We start from the raw sequence: 19,456 nt of genomic DNA, 5'->3' as shown, positions 1-19,456 counted from the left end.
TGCCCATAGTCACAAATCTTTCCAAGGTGCACTGGCTTGCCAAATTAGGACAGGTTGGCAGTTTTAGAGTTCCATCTCATCTTTCGGGCTCTCATTGGTTTGACAAGTCCATACCCCCATGTTTATAATGCCATTTGTTTAACAAGAGGAGATACTTCTGCATGTCAGCAGGGCCCCCATGCAATTGCAGGAAGATAAAAATGTTGTCTTTTAGGCTGTCCGCTTATGCATTCATTTACCTCATCCAGGGATTGGTTTTCCCGCTCCATGATCCTATTTTCCTTTGCTCTCGCCCTGCACAGACATGCCCTGCAGCTGAATGTGGTGGCCACACATCAGCTCCTAATGCTGGCCCGACAGATGCAGAAGCTTGAAGCCTTCATCCACATCTCCACTGCTTATGCAAACTGCAACCGGAACCACGTAGAAGAGGTCATCTACCCTCCACCTGTAGAGCCAAAGAAGCTCATTGACTCTTTAGAGTAAGCCTATTTTTATAATTGTTTTATTATATTTAGCTTCTTCACCCCCCACCCCCCTGCCCCCGCAAATTTTGTCATATCGCAGGAATTCAAATATCAACCAAAATTGAAATATGAAACCTGGACAGCAGCAATGGAAAGCTGGTATATTAAATGCTAAGCTTTTGTTCTTGACTTGTAATGCAAAGTAATAAGTAAGCTAGTTGTCTTTTGAATATTATTTTAGCAATTATATTATAGGGCTTGTGGCGTAGTGGTAGCATCCCTACCTCTGGGTTCAAGGCCAATTTCAGGACTTGATGGTCATGGAGGTGCACTCATAACATGGCCACGCTGGCTAATTATCAACCTATAAATCCTTCCAATACATCTGATGGCAGGCAGTAAAGAGCAGGAGAGTTTCCTGGTCAGCTATCCTGTGGAAAGCAACGGCAAACCCCACTGCAAAACATTGCCAAGCGTAATGGACCAATCAAATGCAAGTCGATGATCACCAATGCCCTCTCAGGGCTTTGTACCTGAAGAGGAGGTATCCTATTATAAAGTTACATTCATTGTGCAAATCCCAGAACTTTATTTTTATAGGACATGTGGTAAAAACATTCTAAATTTTCAGTAACCCAGCACGGTTCAATTCAGTTGCACAGTACAGCTAGATTTAAACCATTTAGATTGACTTCCAGACTACAAGCCAATCTAAACATCTTTAAGATGCAGACAACCTAGAGATAATAGATGAGTAAAGTATAAGGAATATATGGAGAGACTTAGAAGCTCAAATACAGTACAAGCTACAGACAGTAAGCTACATCTATAAACAGCACAAGAGATTTACCTGAAGATAACCTCATACCCCTGTATTCAAATTCCATTGAGGTGTAATCTGTGCAGTGCGCCAATTATTCAGAATTTTTGATATATTGGAGCATATATAATACCAGACTCATACCAGGGGCTGGATTTTGGCTAATGAGGCGGGTTTGTTTTCAGGCCGCAAATTCAATCCGGACAGGAAGCAGACAAAGCTTCTGATTTTGGTGGAGGCTAGGGGTTATTTGGAAAGGGGTCAGGAGTGATGGTCAATTAATAGCTGGGGACAGGGGGAACTGAAATGGAGGTGGGACACCAGGGAAGCAGGCCATGTTGAGGCCCATGCTGTCTGCGCATGGTTTAAAAAATTGAAAGTTTCTGAACCTTCAGCCTGGCCAGAGCAGGTGGAGAGCTGGAACCTGGGATAAGGTAGGGCAATCATAGTGTTATTAAAATTTCATTGCTGTGGAATAGATTTTCTTCAAAACTTACACTTTTTCAGTCAAATAAAACTTTGCTCATGCTTCCGACCCTGTTCTCGACAGCCAGGAGCTATTGAGCTTTCCAGAGCTTCCAAAGGCCATCCAACCCAGTGAAAATTTTGAAAGGTGAGCTCTTAAGGAGTTGCTTAATTACCCAAGGTGCCCAATTAATGATGTGGACAGCTTCATTTCCTGCCCATCCCTTGTGCTCCTCCTGCTCTCGCAAAAATTGGCAGGGTTGGGAACAGAGGTGGAACGTTGTCATGTATGATATCGATGCCAATTTTTCTCATCACCTGTGTTCTGTCTGACCCGTTTCCCAGCAACAAAAATCTGGCTCCAGATTGACAATTGAGTAAAGCCACATATGCTTGTAATCAGAACTGAGTGGTACTACTAACACTTATTACTCTCAAGATATGACCACCCACTCTAAAATCATTACTATAGTGATTTCAAAGCCAGCTCTGAGCTCTCCAGTGCCATCTAACTGTAGCACCAGCTGTGTTTATAACATAATGGGAGCACGTTCATTGAAGTTAAATCAGCAGGTCTGCCAGGACACTTGTAGTTACAGCTAGCATTTCAACATAGGCCAGGATTTTCCCTGCCCACCGGCGCTGGGCATGTTCGGTGCCATGAACGGACAATATGGCAAGAAGGCCAAAAATTGGTTTCACGACATTGTGAAACCAGTTTGCGATCATCCACTCAGCCCCTCGACAGTGGGCCGCATTCCCTACCATCGGACGTCGGGAACCTCATCGTAATACATCAGCATATCATTATAAGGCCTGCCCGCCGGAATCATCCTCCGCCGCTGGATCGTCCGCCCACATTGGCGGGAAAACATGCCGACATGTTTCACAACAGCGCATATAAGGCGTGCAGTTGGTGGGCTGCACTTCGCTCGGGAATTCAAGGTTTGTTTGTCTACCTTGCTTCAGTCAGCACTCGCAGGCTTCACAGACAGCACCACATCACTTTTAGAGGGGTTCACAGGTAGGTCTCTACCCACCAGATCAGCCGTATGTGGGTGGCTTTTCAATGGCTGCAGGGCAAGATCTTGCTTGGGGAAGGGGGAGAGAAGGGAAGAGGCTGCAGGATGAAAGCTGTACTGGGGAAGTGGGGTATCCCAGGATGTGTGTGGGGACACATGTTGATCTGTGCAAGTGGCCTCAAGATGGTGAGGGCTGAGGAGGCAATCTCCAGAGGAGATGAGGCCAGATGGAGATGTGAGGGTTTGTGTGTGAGAATGGGTGGTGATGTCCCTTGAGCTGGCAGTGAGTGAGATGCCAGTGAATGTGTGATGGGCTTGAGTGTGTGAGCTTAGAGTGAGATGGTTGCCTTACCCTGGCTGCACGGATGAGATCATTCATCCTCTACCTTCATTCGATGGCCAACCTCTTCTGTGCAGCATTGGCACTGACCACCGCTGCCATCGCCTAACAAGCCGGAGTGGTAATGTAGCTGCCACTCCGATGGCCAGAGCGGGGCTAGAGGACATTACAGCGGGCCTCCACGGCATCCAACTGTTGCAGTCTTTATGCCTTTCGGGGCCATACTTCAACTTGGCCAGGATCTGAGTCAATGCATGCTTGCTGCTGACCATAGTGCCTGGAGACAAATAGTCAGGAAGGGCGTTGGAAAAGCAGAGGACAAAAGAAATGGCCAGATGGCGTAGAGAGCCCGTGGAAGGAAAAGAACATCATTCAACCTCGGGCCAACACTTTTCATCTGTGCCAGCTGTGGAAAGGACTGGCCCTCTCGAATCAGCCTCTATAGCCACAACAGATGATGTTCAATACAGAAGTGACATACGCCCTGGGTACAGTCCATCGTTTATTGAGACGTGCGGATGTCAATAAAATAAAATTGTCTAATGAGTTTTCATAGAATTAATGAGAAAATGTTATTGTACTGTGTTGAAACATGCTGGAAGAATTTTCATGAATCTTTGAAGGATCCGAGTTTATTAATATGTAATATCTACAGTACAAAAAGGATAAACACACAGGCTGCTGTGTGTTAAAAGACATTTTGATGGGTTCATCAGTTATGTCTTCTGTTAAACTTTGTTATCTTTGGTGACATTTGTATTTTTCAAGATTAAGGAATGGTAGTCCCATGAGTGAAAAGGTTCCTTAAATTTAACACAAAGTTCAGCATTCGATACTCCCAGATACAGATTCAATACAGCCAGGGGCATATACAACATACTCTTCGTCAGTGTCCTTGCTGTTCCCTGTCAGCCCACCAGCCCAGAATGTTGCTGCCCATGCCAAGGTGAAGCAGTCCAAAGCTGAACCTTCTAGGAGGGTATCCTGCAAGGCCACCTGAACGTCAGCAGCCTTCTGCCAGCCACTGAGGAAACATGGCGCAGGAGAGCTAGGACAGGCGAAGATACCTGCAAGACAGGCACTAAGGGAATGCACAAGGGCATTTATACTCCCAGTGCCCAAGCTAATGACCTACCCATAATGATGTCTGGCACCGTGTGCAACCAGTGTAGAGGCCGTTTTGGATGTGAAACAGCATCCTTACTGCCAAAAGTACAAGTGCTATATCACCAAATTTTATGGCCACTGTCTTTAAAATACATCAATACCAACTCCTGTCCTAGTTGTTGATTCTTAACTATAATTGTGATATGCAGGCTAGTTTATTCCACTTTGCAGTAACTTTTGCTACTGGGGAGTATAGACAGTGATGATCTGCATGCCTCTGCACTCACACCAATTCAGATCAAATTATATGATTTGAACTGGTGTAGTACTGGCTTTCATTTCACTGAATGTTACAAGGAATACTCTATATAAACTGCATTATCCCATAATATAGACAATCATTCAGGGTTCTATGGAGAATGCTTATTTCAGAAGAAGCATAGGAAGGAATGCTCCTTTAAGCCTCAAGCTGACTGACAGGCAGTGCTTACCCTATAATACTTGCAGTCCTTTCCAAGCATAAAATATCACTACATGATTAAGTAGGGTTTGCTCATAGACTCATAGATGTCTATAGCACAGAAGGAGCCCATTCACCCCATAGTGTCCGTGCCGTTCAACAAAGATCTGACTACACTAATCCCATTTTTTAGCACTTGGCTCATAGCCCTGGGGGTTATGCTGTACAATGCTGACAAGGGGTGGAATCTTATCAGATGCACGGAGGCAGCTTTGGAGGTGGGAGGGCGGGGAATTTCTGAAGGTTGCGAGTCCGGTCATTTACCCCACATGTTCGTGCCTCTGAGCGATCTTGCCCAGCAGTGGCGGATAGCCAATTAGGATCAGTTAAATACCTACCTGAGGGCAAATTGGGGATTCTGCCAGGATATTTCCACAACGGATAGCCCCCACATTGAGGCCGAAATGTGACAGGGTGCCTGGAGGAGGCCTTTCAGCAGCAGGCCAAGGGCAAACAACACCTCCTTTAAATCCTCCCATCTTGTAGCCGCAGAGATCAGAGGGTCACAGCTAAGGCTGCAGCCCATCCTGTGGAGGGGTTTCTCATCCACAGTAATGGCCTGGCAGCTGTGGCCACACTTCATTTTTAAAATTTCAGAAGTCTTCAGAACGTGCCGCCATTTTGAGGTGCCCTCACAGTCCTCCACCTATATTGGCAGCACCCGCCTCACCTGGTGGGGCTGCCAATCACCCACAGCCTCGGGTGCTCTGATTGGCCTTCCTGTCCGTGCAGCCCATTGGCCGCCCCTGGGAAGATCACGCAGACAGTGATCCTCAGACACCATTGGGGTCGGGACCTGGAAATGGTCCTGGCCCCTGTTTAAAAACAGTTTTGGTAAAATTGCGCATAAGGTTCCAATTTGTTCTGAGCTCTAAAAGAGACATCATGGACAGTATTTATTGGAAGAAACGGGGGTCTTGCCTGTCAGCTGGAGAGCCGACGAGTGCCCTGTGACACCTCATTTGGGGAAGGCCTGCCGGATTAAGTGCCACTCAAGCACTTAACTGAACAGCAGGTGGCCTTCTCCAGGATTAGGGAACCTGGGGGCAGAAGTCAAACAGAGATTGGCAGATCTATTGAACAGCAGTACCACAGGGGAGGCGGTGGCTGTTGCTGGAGCAGCACCCACCCGGGGCAAATATCGTCGCTGGATCCCAGGCCACAGGTGAGTAACGGGGCGCGGGGGATAGTGGGGTGTTGTCGGCAGCAAGGGCAGGGGGTGCTTCTCAACGGGTCTCCCTCTTCCTGATGCAAGCCATAATATGGTTGGCATGGGCAGTTGGATGGGAGTGGGCAGGCTTTTTTTTTCCAAAACTTTTTCCAAGGGCATGAAGGAAGGGAGGTACTGTCTTTGAGATATGCTCTTTGGCCATCAGAGGGGCAGCCCCCCTAAGATAGTACCCACCCTTTCTTCCTGCCCACCTGCTCAATAAAACACACCACCTCCAGCCCTCCATTCCCCCTTCCTAAACTGCCAAACCGTCCCTGCCCAAGACCCCGGACTTACCTGGCTCCAGGATCCATGGGCCGCCTTCTTGGGCTTGCTTGCAGACCTGGCAGTGCCCACTAATGTGCTGTTGGCGCTGCTGGGACTGCCGAAGCTGCTGGCCAGTCTGATTGGCTGACAGCTCCTGAGGATGGGACTTCCTCCCCAGTGAGGGGTGGATGTCCCACTGGCTGCCTATTTAGCCACCTGCAGCGCAACATATGTGCTGTGGGGCAGGTTGGCATGGGGCGAGTCAGCTCCACACCCCCCTTTGCTTCTGGGGGGAGAGCCGTCTGTGCCCCTCCCCACACCCCAGAAATATGAGGCCCTTTGTTAGTAATTGTTTTGCTCTTGTGCCCAGAGGGCAGAATGAGCACAATATCCAGAGTAAACCAGAAGCACCTTCAGATATGTTCTCTTGATGCAAGGCATAAGTGAATGGGCAGAAGATCAGTCCACACCACTTCACTGGAAAATAGTAAGAGTTAACCAGTTTTCACCCTATTGTCTACTCCCCAATCCAGAAGGTTTCCATCTCACCCCCAGCTGGAATTTTGGGATCTTTTTCTTAGGCATTGGTGTTCTGCTCATATTACTTATTGTAGATTAAGTTGATTACATATACTGTCAAAGCCAAGGAATGGATACATTTCTATTTTATTGATTCATTCATTGACACGGCCAGTATTTATTGCCTATCCCTACCTGTCCTTGAGATAGTGATGGTAAAGCATCAAATTGAACTGCCAGAGTCCATGTGGTGAATATACTCCCAAAATACTGTTGTGGAGTTTTAGGATATTAATCCAGTGATGATGAGGGAACCGTGATCGGTTTCCAAGTTAGGAAGGTGTGTGACTTGTAGGGCAACTTTGGGTGATTTTTCCGTGCGCCTGCTGCCCTTGATCTTCTAAGTTGTAGAGGTTGTGGGTTTGGGAGGTGCTGTTGAAAATCCCTTGGCAAGTTGCTACAGTGCTTCTTGTAGATGGTACACACTCTCGCCACTGTGCATCGGTAGTGGAGGGAGTGAATGATTAAGGCGTTGGATTCAGTGCCAGTCAAATGGGCTGCTTGATCCTGGATGGTATCGTGTTCTTGAGTGATTTTGGAACTGCACTGATCTAGGCAAGTGGAGATTATTTCATCACACTCCTGACTTGTGCCTTGTAGATGGTGAGCAGCCTTTGAGGAATCAGGAGGGTGAGTTACTTTGCTGCAGATTTCTCAGCCTCTGACTTGTTCTTGTACCTCCAGTATTTATGTGGCTGGTCCAATTAAATTTCAGGTCAATGGTAACCCCCATAATGTTGATGGTGGTGGATTCAGAAATGGTGATCCTATTGAAAGTCAAAGAGAAGTGGTTAGACTCACTCCTGTTGGAGATAGCCATTGCCTGGCTTGTGTGGCGTAAATATCAGTTCAAACATGGGTGTTGTCGAAGTATTGCTGCATGTGGGCATAGACTGCTTTAGTGTCTGAGGAGTTACAAATGGAACTCAACACATTGCAGTCAGCAGTGAACATCCCCACTTCTGACCTTACGATGGAGTGAAGGTCATTGATGAAGCAGCTGAAGATGGTTAGGTCTAGGACACTACCCTGAGGAACTACAGCAGTTGATGAGTAATGTTGGCACTGAAGTTATTGACTTCATTTTCTAAGTTGATGAAGATAAAGTTTGTTTGCATGACCTTTAGTTGTCTGCAATTTATTGAAAATATTCTACAGCATAGTATTATTAATCATATCTGTGGCCAGCAAATGAGTCATGCTGAAACATTTTTTATTGACAAAATTGTTAGGATTAACTGCCACATAATGTAATTTGGCTTGAGGAGCTCCCTGGAACAGTGGGTTAGAATGCAGTTATTTTGCTTTTGGATGCTGGTTTGAATCTAGCCTAAGTTGATGGAATGAATATTTTATCTTTGTTATAACAATAAAATTCCTGAGCAAAATTAATCTGACAGTATCAGTCCATGTTTACCAACTGCAGCTTAACACAAAACTGGCCATAAGTTACAGCAAGTGACATCAAATTGTTCAACAGCACACAAAGATAGCTCATATGAGAAACGGAAATACAATGTTGACCCACGGTTGATCACTATCCAGTGACCTCCACCTGTGTGGACTGTCAAATAGCATGTCGTCATTCATTGTCTGGTCTTGCACCTACACGATGGCCAGTGGGAGTCAGTGCCTATGGAACTTAGCAAAAGACAAAGTCTTCCAGACAGAGGGCAGAAATTGGACATAAGACAAAAAAATTGACATCATATTCTTTCCTCACCTTCACCCTGCATTCTACTCATTTTCAAAAAGTGCACAGAGCCACAATGCTTTTATGCAAACCATTCTCATTTTCTTTAAACCAGCCACATTTATCAAAGGCCATTTAATTGCTCTGCATGAACTGAATTTAATTCAAACAATGTGAAGTTCCCATTTCAGCTGTGAAAAATCGATGAATGGTGGCAACAAATTTCATCAATTCACATAGGCCAGGATTTTCCGGCCCCTCCCCGCCTGGCGGGATATCACGGTCCCACCGAACAGAATGGAGATTTAAATGGCTCGCCACTTCCACTGGGTAGTGGGGGGGTGGGGGGGTGCTGTAAAATCCTGGCCATACTGTTCATAGCAGAAAGCACAAAGCATTCTGATAAAAAGGGATTAAGTTGAGGTGTTTTGCCTGACTATGTTAAAGCAATGGCTCTGTATGCAGCCTGAAAGCGGTTCAGGTATTTCAGAATGAATTTGAGTGTTCTACTGAAGCCTTTGGTTAAAATCCATTGATATCCCAACAAATGTCTTGGCCAACTCAAAAGCAATAGTTATAAAAAGGTGTATTCTCATTGCTTTGCAAAAAATTTCCATTTTATATTTAAATTTTCTTTCCATTGTTCTCACAATCTCCTTTGCTTTATTGTTTAAATATATATCACAGATGCAGACAAATGCAAAACTGAATGAAGCTATATTTACCATGATGTTTCTTTTGCTTGATCATAGCAATATTGATCCCTTCTTTCCACTAAATTTACAATTGGCCTAGTTAGCGCTTCACATAAAGTCACTGTACTGGCTATTGTTTCAAACGAGAGTGACTTACATTTTAACATAGTTGGCAAAATAACCAGAGGTGAAATGAGATTTGTTTCGTTACACAGTAAGTTGTCCCAATCTGGAATGCACCATCTCAGAGTGGTGGAAGAAGATTCAATCTTTCAAAAGAGTATTGGATAAAGGCTGGAAGAGAAAAAAAATTACAGGACTATGTGGAAAGGGCAGAGGAGCAGGATAAATTGGACAGCTCTTTCAAAGAGATGTCACTGGCCCAATGGACCAAATGGCCTCTTTTTGTGCTGTATGATTCTATTTCAAGTGTTAAATAGCCCCTGTGATTGTTTTGGCAAGAGGCAGAGCCAAATAATAACACATATCAGCATTGGAAGAAGTAACAAAAATCCCTATCATCTCATTCCTTATTGCCCTTAGATGCAACCTTTTCACAGACTGCTAAATAAAAATTAAAGAAAAGGTTGTAAAGTAAAAATTCATTATATATGCGGATGCACCGCTGACCAGAAACTCCACACCATTCAAAGTATTGCTCATAATGTTTGAGTCTGGGAATAAACTGACATTGTAAGTGACCTACATCTGTCACAAAGATATAAGCTTGCAGTTTATTAGAAGAGTCATTCGAGTCCCCTGGGAATGATAGTCGAGCAGTTCTGACTGACAGATGTGAGCAGGAATGACAGGTCATGTGGGGTTTAATGTTTATAAAATTCCTGAACCTCTACTTGTCATGGATTAATTGGATCATAGAACAGTACAGCATAGAAGAATGCCATTCGGCCCATCAAGTCTGTACCAGCTCTTTATAGGAACAATCCAGTTAGCCACACTCCCTGCTCTTCCCCTGCATCTGTGCAATTTATTTCTCCTTCAAGTATTTACCCAATTCCCTCTTTTAAGGCCACCATTGAATCTCCAACTATCACTCTATCAGGCAGTGCCTTTCAAATCCTAACTGTTTGTTGCGTCAAATAATTTTTGACAATCACAAATCTGTGCTCTCTGGTTATTGGCCCTTCAGTCATTGGAAACAGCTCCCCTTCATTTACTCTATCTAAACCCTTCATAATTTTAAACACCGCCATCGAATCTTCTCTTAGCCTTCTCATCACATTTGGATAATGGCGGAGTTGAACATGAATTAACCTTGAGAAACATAAATCCCAGAATTGCAACTTTGTGAGAAGGCATCTTCACTGTGAGATAACTGGGCTGCAAGCTCGCTTACTTTGTTTATGAAGGTGACCTTCACATAATCAGAAGTTAATTTCACTTACCTAATCACAATTTCCCATAATGCTATCTGAAAGAAAGCATAAAAAGAAAACCAAATGGAGGCTGACCTGTTCATGAATGGGCAGTCAGCCTCTTCATCAGCCAGATTTGGATCTGGGGCCATGGATCTCTTATGTTGTAGTATTTAATGCTCTTTCTCCTACCCAACTATTCCTGTGATGCCAGCAAATGATCTCCAAATACTAAACGTGTCAGGTTTAATTTCCTTTTTTCTTTCACCACATTGGATCAAATTGAACTTTCAGCTGTTTACGCTACAGGAGAATCAATATCAGCATTGTGGCAGTCTGTCACAACATTGCAATGCTCTGAATATAACAGAGGATTTGCAAAGAATTTTCATAAATTCATCTGTAACTGTTCTCTCTTGTACTATTTTTATTTCAACTCTATTCTATTTTCTTTATTAAAGCCTTTGTGAAGTTTGTCCGCCAGTTATTTTTAGGGCAAAAAGCTCTGCCTAATTTTTATTATGGTGACAAAAGAGAAGTTTCACAATATGATTTTAATCATTTCACCAGGTGCCTCCAAGCAGATTTGAGAAGTTCCCCCAAACATTTTTCTGAGGGAAATGTTGCCTAACATACCTGACTGGATGCTGCACAGATATTAAGGAACTTTGAAATAAGCATAATATATACATGTTATGAAGTGTGGTAGGGGAGTTATCACTCCGGCGGCAGTAGCACTTAGCTTTACATAAGAAAGAAAGATTTGTATTTATATAGCATCTTGCATGAACTCCGGATGTCCCAATGTGCTTTATGCCAAATTAAGTACTTTTGATGTATAGTCATTGTTGTAATGCAGGAAATGCAACAGCCAATTTACGCACAGCAAGCTCCCACAATCAGTAATGTGATAATGAGCAGATAATCTGTTTTTGTACTTTTGATTGGCCAGGATATCAGGTTATTTTCCCTCCTCTTCTTCAAAGTAATGCCATTGGATCTTTCATGTCCACCTTAATGAGCAGACAGGGCCGCTGGAGTGTCAGCCCAGATTTTTGCTTCAAGTCTCTGGAGTGGGACTTGAATCCACAACCTTCTGGACTTGAAAGTTAAAGTACTACAAACTGAACCACAGCTGACACCTTTCTCATTTCTTCCTATGTTGGTAACTTTGAGCCAGGCTGTGAATTTATGAACTTTAGAGTTTATGATGTCCTTTATTTTAAAGCATAACGTATAAATCTTAAAAACAAACTATAATCGAGGTGCTTAACATCACAGATATTTGGCCCATAAAGAGTTTAAATCTGTCAATCCTTTGACATAACTGCTCCAGATGGAAATACAATAGGGCAATCTCGGTGACTGTAATTGGTTTATAACTGTATTGAATGTTCTCAGTGTTTAGCTAATTGCAACATGGAGCAGAATCGTCCCAGATTTGCACAAAGTGCAGTAGCAAGCGGGGAAAAAGTCATTCTACCTGCGGCTGCAGTGGTGGGTTTTCGCGCCATTCTATCCCATTCCCGCCTCATTAATTATGCAGCCACAGGAAACACGCTACCTCGCTGGCAGACAGCCTCCGATTTGCCTGCCACACCGTTACCTCGCCGCTTCCTCACATAGGGCGCCATTTTTAAACTGCAGCAGCGCGCATACTTTTCCTCACTCTCAAACTGAATGCTAAATTCTACCATATTATGGTCACTGTTTCCTGGGTTATCTTTTACTCTGAGATCACTTTTTAAACCTGCCTCATTATACAGATCTAAAATAGCCTGATCCCTGGTTGGATCCACAACATATTGTTCTAGGAAACTGTCCTGAATACACTCTGTAGGCAGAATTTTGCCCTTGGCGGGTTCAGTCAGGAAGCCGACCATTGCCCGTGGTCAGGAACGGACCGCGATTTCATGCTGCGGGCCAATTAAGGCCCGCCCAGCGTAAAATGTGAGTGGCAGCTCTGAGCGCTGCCTGTGCCTGGGGAGGGGGAGGAAGGCGAGCGGGCCGAGCTGCCTCAGGGAGATGAAGTGTTAAAAAAAGAAAATGAAGAAAATAATAAAATGTAATAAAACATGCCCCCACTCATGTGACTCTGTCACATGAGCAGGGACATGTTATTAATTCAATTTTAAAACTTTTATTTTATCTTCATTTGCTTTTGGAAACCTCATCTCTGCCCTGAGCCCACCACGCGGGTCTGGCCATGGTCTAGATCAACACGGGTTTGCCCACATTGCTGACTAAAAATCCCAGTTGCCGCAGGAACAGAACCTTAACAGGTCCCATAATTATCAATAATTGGCCTCAATTCGCTGCCACCGACAAGTGGCGGGTAGCTGATCTGACCTCAAGCCACCCTCATTGAAAATGGCTTAGGGCCATAATCGTGGTGGCGAGCCGGCACAGAGGACAGTGGTGCCAAATTGCACACTTGCCCGCCTCCAAACCCTGCACTAATCTAAAAATCCTGGCCTCAGTTTTTGCATCAGTTTATAAGTACAACCATAGTATGCTACATATGAAAAAACTAAGCTTATAATTCTTTGGCTATGTGGCTACTGACATTGATTCTCAAAGGTTAACTTGAATAAGGAACTTCCAATAGAAAAATATTTTCAACATATCACAGCCCCTTGTCTGCTAAGTGAAGCAAAGCATGTCCACAAAGATTTAAACATTTTAAGTAATTTCCCTTTTCAAACTGCTGTAACATTAGCAATAGATGCTGTGGCCGCAATGTTGACTATGGTAGGTGTTGTGGCAGGGTTGGTGGGGCATGGGGGGATTGGCGGGGGTGGGGGTTAGTTGGCAATAGAGAGTGGGGAGGGGGGAAAGGAGGTTTTGTCAAGCCTGCATGTTGTGGAGTTGCTTCCATCTTTTTTATCCAGCAGGTCTCCCACCTGGAAACCAACCTAATTAATAGATTTGGTTCCCTTTTGGGTAGGGAGCGCTCCAGAGAAAGCTGCAGGCCAGAAGCTAGTAGGAAGCCTGCACTGGGTTAGTGGAGGTGGTGGGGTAGGGAGGCAGCGGATGGGATGCGTGGGAGTGAAGGACCTGGATCTTGGGTAGATGGTGGTAGGACAGGCATCAGCAGGAGAAAATGAGACATTGGTTTTCATCCAATTGTTAGAATGGGGCAAGCAGATAAGCCTTCTGGGCTGGGAGGAAATGCTCCTGCTGACCCACAAGCAACATTGTAAAGGCACTTGCTTTTTCCATGAGGCAGTGCTTGCCTCCCTTTAGCTACCAAGTTGTACCTGGGAGATATGTTAAATCATTAGGCATGCAACCTCATTTTGATAGTTAAATGACCAACCCTCATGAGAGCAAATTGGTTGCTCACTGTCTGTCTTGGCTCCTTTAAAACTGGAAGTGGTTTGAAGGTGGATTATGGTTGTGTTTGAGATTTTTAAAATTTTCATATCTTGCTCAACCCAAACCCATCCGTTTTTGGGAGTTAAAAATCCCCCCTGTAAATCTGAAATAAAAATAGTCGATGCTGGAAACATGAGCAGGCACATTGGCCTCTGAAGAGGAACAAACAGGTGAACTTTGAAGGGTTACATTCAAAATATTAATGTACTTTTCTCCTTGAAGTTGCTGATCAAACTGCGTCATCTGTATGTGGGTTATGTAACCAGGAATTGCAGCATTTGCATGAAATACGGTGCATTTTTGTGGTGTCACTTGGCTTGATAAACAGCACAATTGTTTTGCCAGTTACTTTTGACAGAAACATACATCTTGTTCTACATAGAGCTTTATAGATTCCTGAGCTATTTTGACACGTATTAGCATTTCCTTGGGGATACAGAAATTTGAAATACATTTTTAAATGGTGGACAATAATTACCTTTCTGAAATTTGATAGCAAAGCCGACAGCCAGCTTGAAGAAGACATTGATGTACGTTTTTGCCTTTAGCACACCCGTGCAGCACTTGACGCACTAGGAATGCTTCTCAGGAATTTGGGCAAGTGCTTACTTGGTAGACCCAAGGCCTTCTGTCCAATTTGAATGGATAGAGAAGTGATCCTATGATTAGGTCCAGCACCCAGTTTCCAGTATTCCCTCCTGACACATGGATCCAGGATTGGTAGAAACAAAAATGTACACCTTATGTTCATTGCAACTGAATATGGATTAAGCCCTGGTTTTATTCCTAAACAGGGCAGGTGTTTTGTTAAATCTGCGGAACGACATACCACCCCATCCTTTCACTTGCCCCGATTTAAACAGAGCAACTGACTCTATTCTGAAACACAGACACCAAAAGTTGATGGATGCCTGATGAATGTATTTCAGTTGGTTTCCCTTGACATAATTGGTACCCCGACACAATTTTAACAGGGTAGGAGGAAAGTGACAATAGCATCAGGTCAGAAAGATCCCTGAGCTCTGAAGAAGTGCCATACAGGCTCAACACGTTAACTGTTTCTCTCTCCACAGATGCTGCTGAGCTTTTCCCCAGCATTTTCTGTTTTTATTTCAGATGTCCAGCATCCGCAGTATTTTGCTTCCATCAGGAAGATTCCTCGATGGATTTTGACCAAACTGACGGCGTTGCATGGTATTTGTAAACCAGTGAGAAGTTTTGCTAAGCTCTTTTCTGTGAAGATGGGACCATTTAAGGACTTCTTATTTTCTATTTGTTATGCCAAAGTGGCATGAAATATAAACAAGATTTGTGACAGATGAGCACTTTACTAAATTTCACCCTTGCAACTGAATTTTTATGACTGTCACTTTAAGAGTATAATTGCTTTTTAAATTGGATAGAAACAAAAACAGATTAGCAGCATGTTACATGAGTGAGGTTATTCAGCGGTATAAATAGCTCTGTAAATAGGCGTTTTTAAATTATTAAGCTGAGCAGCTAAGATTTTCAGATTCACAAACATTTGGCTGTAATTAAAAAGTGGTGAGCAGGCAGTTTCTACCACAGATACGCTGTTTATCTGATCTTCCGAGAGAAGAAACGTTAGAGAAACGTCAAAAGAGGTCAATTATGAAATTTGGAAGGAATGAGATGGAGGACCATGCCAAAGTCTGTGTTACGTCCTTAAAATGAGACGGAGTTGGAAAGTCTCCATTACAGAAACTTTAAAATAAAGCAGTACGCAGCAATGAATCTGATTAGTTTTCACTTGAATGTTCTCCTTTGACAGTTTTGCTTTTATGTTTTTTGTTGGAGTGCAATTTTACTGGTTTGAGTTGTGATTAAAGAGATGTGTAAATCAGACTGCTAGATTCAGATCCCTTTTTAGGTAAGGAAAGCAAACGCTCTGTGTTTCCATTGAAACACACACATGCAGAGTTCAGCCAACCAGCATTCAAACTCTGAAATGGTCCAACCATCTACCCATAGGAGCGCTTAAAAGATTTTAATTTTTTTTAAAAGATGTTTGCTTCATACCAGTTGTGGCTACACTGCAATTGTGTTGAGCCACACTGACACAAAACTATGGGCTGTATTTTCAGCCCACACCGGGGCTGGGATTGGAGGTGGATGGGAGCAAAACAGTTCCACAGCTCCAACCCACAACCAGGCCATTTTTGACCATATGTGGCGGGATGAGGCCAATTAACGGAGGCCAACGGGAATTTTATAGTCAGCTTCCAGGGGTAGAATTTTCCCCTGGTGGTTGTGGGGGTGCTCACCGAACTGAAAATCTAAATGACACACAGTGACTTCCCCGCTCCCAGGTTCCCACAGGTGACAGGGGCTGGCTTAAGTGCTTCAAGATGGCTTTCCAGCAGCAGGCTGGGGGTGGCCAGCAGTGTAGGCAGGTCTAGAGGCCCTCCCTGCCAGCCTGGGTGCAGGCTCAGACACAGGCTGCCCTGTGCTGGGGCGGAGTTTCCCTTCACTGACCTCTCCCCCCCCCCCCCCGCCCCGTCCCCCGTCCCCCGTCCCCTGTCCCCACAGTGGTGGCCTGGCCACAAAAGCAATTTTTTAGTTAAAGATTTAACGAGTTGGAGAGGGCACCTCCACAATGAAGTGTCCTGTTACTTAGTTGCTTCATAGCCTCCCGCTCCTTTCAAGCTAGTAGGTCTCTGATTGGTCCTCCACCTTTGAGAACCCGCCCACCACCCTTAATCGGAGGGTGAACCCTGTGAAAATTGTAATAAATGACTGTTTCCCCTGGGGACAGGTTTGGCACCCAATACAGTCCTGACCTCTGTTTCCTGTTCCCAGAAGGAAAATCCAGCTCTCTATCTTCCAGTCCCAGCAGCCTTAAAGCTGCTGCAGCGGATGTTTTATACCACTTTGCAGCTGAAACAATTTTTCAGTGCAAAGTGCAGCTATTAGTTGCTTATAATAAGTATTTTTGCTCTTTAAATATATTTCAGTTTTTGGGATCTTTCAAACATCTCGGAAGCAGTGGCATTGATGGTCTCACACTTCTGAAGGAGAAGCTAAATGGACCACAGACATTACATTATTTGGCAGGAAGTTTTGTAATGCTTTATGGGTTGTGTTTCATTTAATTTCCCTTATTATAGAAATTTTGAAGTAAGAAACATTATTGACATTACTGTTATCTCAGATGCTCTGGATTAAAAAGTAGATATATAATTCTGAAGCAATTAAGGCACCTGCCCCTTTCAAATACACCTAGTAAATCTCTCAAAATATACCAACAACAACAGCTTACATGTACATAGCACCTTTTAACATAATGAGATGTCCCAAGGCACTTCGCAGGGGCAATATAAAATAAAGAAAGACACCGGGCCATGTAACGAGATATTCGATCAGTTGACCAAAAGCTTGGTCAAAGAGGTCAGTTCTTAAAATTGCCTTAAAACCAGTTCTTTCAATTTGGTTACTCTTTTCGAAGTGTATGCCATGCAATAATTAAGGTTTATAAAATAAAGACTAATTACCTCCTCCCCCAAAATCTCCAGAAGCACCACTATCATGTCCCATGGAGAAATGAGAGCCCTATCTAATGAGGGCTGGTGTGTGCTGAAGGATTTCCTGAGAGTATTTGAATCCAGATCTATACTTATTGTTCCTACATTACAACGGTGACTACTCTTCAAAAGTACTTCATTGCTGTAAAGCGCTTTGAGACATTTGGTGGTCGTAAAAAGTGCTATATAAATGCAAGTCTTTCTTTTCAATTTGAACAATATCATTATAAATCCACTGGAATGTTGCCCTGACGTCTATCGAAATGAAGAGCTGATGAGATGTTGGGTGGGTCACATGAACACATATATTTTAACTGTAAACAACTTATGACGCATAAGCCTAGAAATTGCTATTGGTACAATATTCAGTGGCTGACAACAATTATTATACATGAAACCTGCTGATTTACATGTAATTTTGCTGTTTTCAATCTGTTGGCTAAAATTGGCTATATTTCCCATGTAGTTGACCAGCTATTGGAAGAAAGAGAAACGCTAATTCTATTAATCAGTTTTGAACTACATTGAGACGGAATAGACAGATGATTATTTAGTCAAATTATGGTGGAATTCAACATTGGAGTGAAGAGACCAGGTAAAACACAGTCAGTAGTAAGGCAGGTATTTAAGGTGAACAGATGCAATTTATCAGCAGGATTTTCAATCGCTCATGGGGGTGAGGTCGGTGCAGGTGTGCTCTGAAAATAGTGCCCTCCTTGGCCTCTCAGTCTTCTGATGCCTCTGTGACACTCTGAAATTTTTAAAGGGTGGGGTGGATAGGGCCAACAACCCACATGCCTCTAATTAACTTGCTGTTACGCTCTTTAATGAGCTTGTTCATAGGCTGGAGAGGGACAGAATGATATTTTCAAAATTAATAATGGGAAGAGCAAACAGGCTGGGGCGTGCTAGTGCACAGCAAGGAGCCATTATTCATTGTGGTTGCCGATGAAAAATCTTGCATAAAAAAGGATAGTTAGACTGGGACATTCATGCAGTGGCAAAAATTTGCCATTGCTTGAACTGAGTGGCTTGAGCATTGGAGAAATGAGCATTTGAACAATTGTGTCGACCATGAGGCTGTTGGCCCCCAGCTTTCCAGCCCACTCCGTTCCTCCAGGAAACCGAAAACCTAGTAATAACTGCTGTTTGCATTTTAAAATTGTCTTCCGTAACTAGGCCCACCTCCTCCCTGTGCCTGCTGCTCCTATTTGCATGCCGAACTCACCTCTGGGCTAATTAGGGTCTTTATCATCAAAAACCACGTGGTATAACTGACGTGTGTAAGGTTGGGACCTGTAAGTGGTCCTGGTGTCAGGTTCCTTCCTGATCCTGTACTGTATTTCTGACTGCTAACCCTCCCTAGAGATGCCTTGTAAACAAGGCATGGGAGGGGGATGCTAAGAGAACTTAATACTTGCCAACCACTACAGTTCTGGAAATGGTAAACCCACACTCAGAGCCTTTTTAATATACAATCTGAAAGGTCTGGGTCACAGATTCCAAGAAGGCTTTCAGGACAATCACGTCACTAGCAAGCACACTTCTTTCACACGTGTAAAGATTGGCAAGTTAGATATCAAGCAGCTGAATCAAAGCTTGAGCACTAGCTCTAGCTTAGCAACAACCTTCAGCCAGATGGGTCGATTCATATGGATGATCCATCTCTACCTCCTCTGGAGGTCCCCAGCATCACAGATGCCAGTCTTCAGCCTATTCAATTCACTTTGAGTGATATCAAGCAAAGGCTGAAGGCACTGGATACTGCAAAGGCTATGGGCCCCGACAACATTCCAGCAACAGTATTGAAGACCTGTGCTCCAGAACTTGCCGCGCCCCTAGCCAAGCTGTTCCAGTACAACTACAACACTGGCATCTACCCGGCATTGTGGAAAATTGCCCAGGTATGTCCTGTACACAAAAAGCAGAACAAATCCAACCTGGCCAATTACCACCCCATCAGTCCACTCTCCAT

The 19,456-nt window shown here is 43.9% G+C and overlaps 1 protein-coding gene across 6 annotated transcripts in view; it reads left to right on the top strand.

Moving 5' to 3' along the window:
- The window catches only part of LOC144696607 (fatty acyl-CoA reductase 1), a 215,775-nt gene that overhangs the window by 126,994 nt on the left and 69,325 nt on the right, over positions 1–19,456 (top strand). For 4 of the 6 annotated variants that reach the window (XM_078568113.1, XM_078568110.1, XM_078568112.1 and 1 more), the window contains exons 4-5: positions 303–482; positions 1,838–1,900. In XM_078568113.1, coding sequence (XP_078424239.1) covers positions 303–482; positions 1,838–1,900 — 243 coding nt within the window. The remainder of the gene's footprint in view (positions 1–302; positions 483–1,837; positions 1,901–19,456) is intronic. The other 2 variants (XM_078568115.1, XM_078568114.1) reach the window with 1 other exon arrangement.

This window comes from Cetorhinus maximus, chromosome 22 (genome assembly GCF_964194155.1).
Source record: "Cetorhinus maximus chromosome 22, sCetMax3.hap1.1, whole genome shotgun sequence".
Taxonomy (NCBI): domain Eukaryota; kingdom Metazoa; phylum Chordata; class Chondrichthyes; order Lamniformes; family Cetorhinidae; genus Cetorhinus; species Cetorhinus maximus.
Note: the sequence above shows the minus strand (reverse complement) of the source record. Positions and strands in the feature narration are given on the sequence as shown.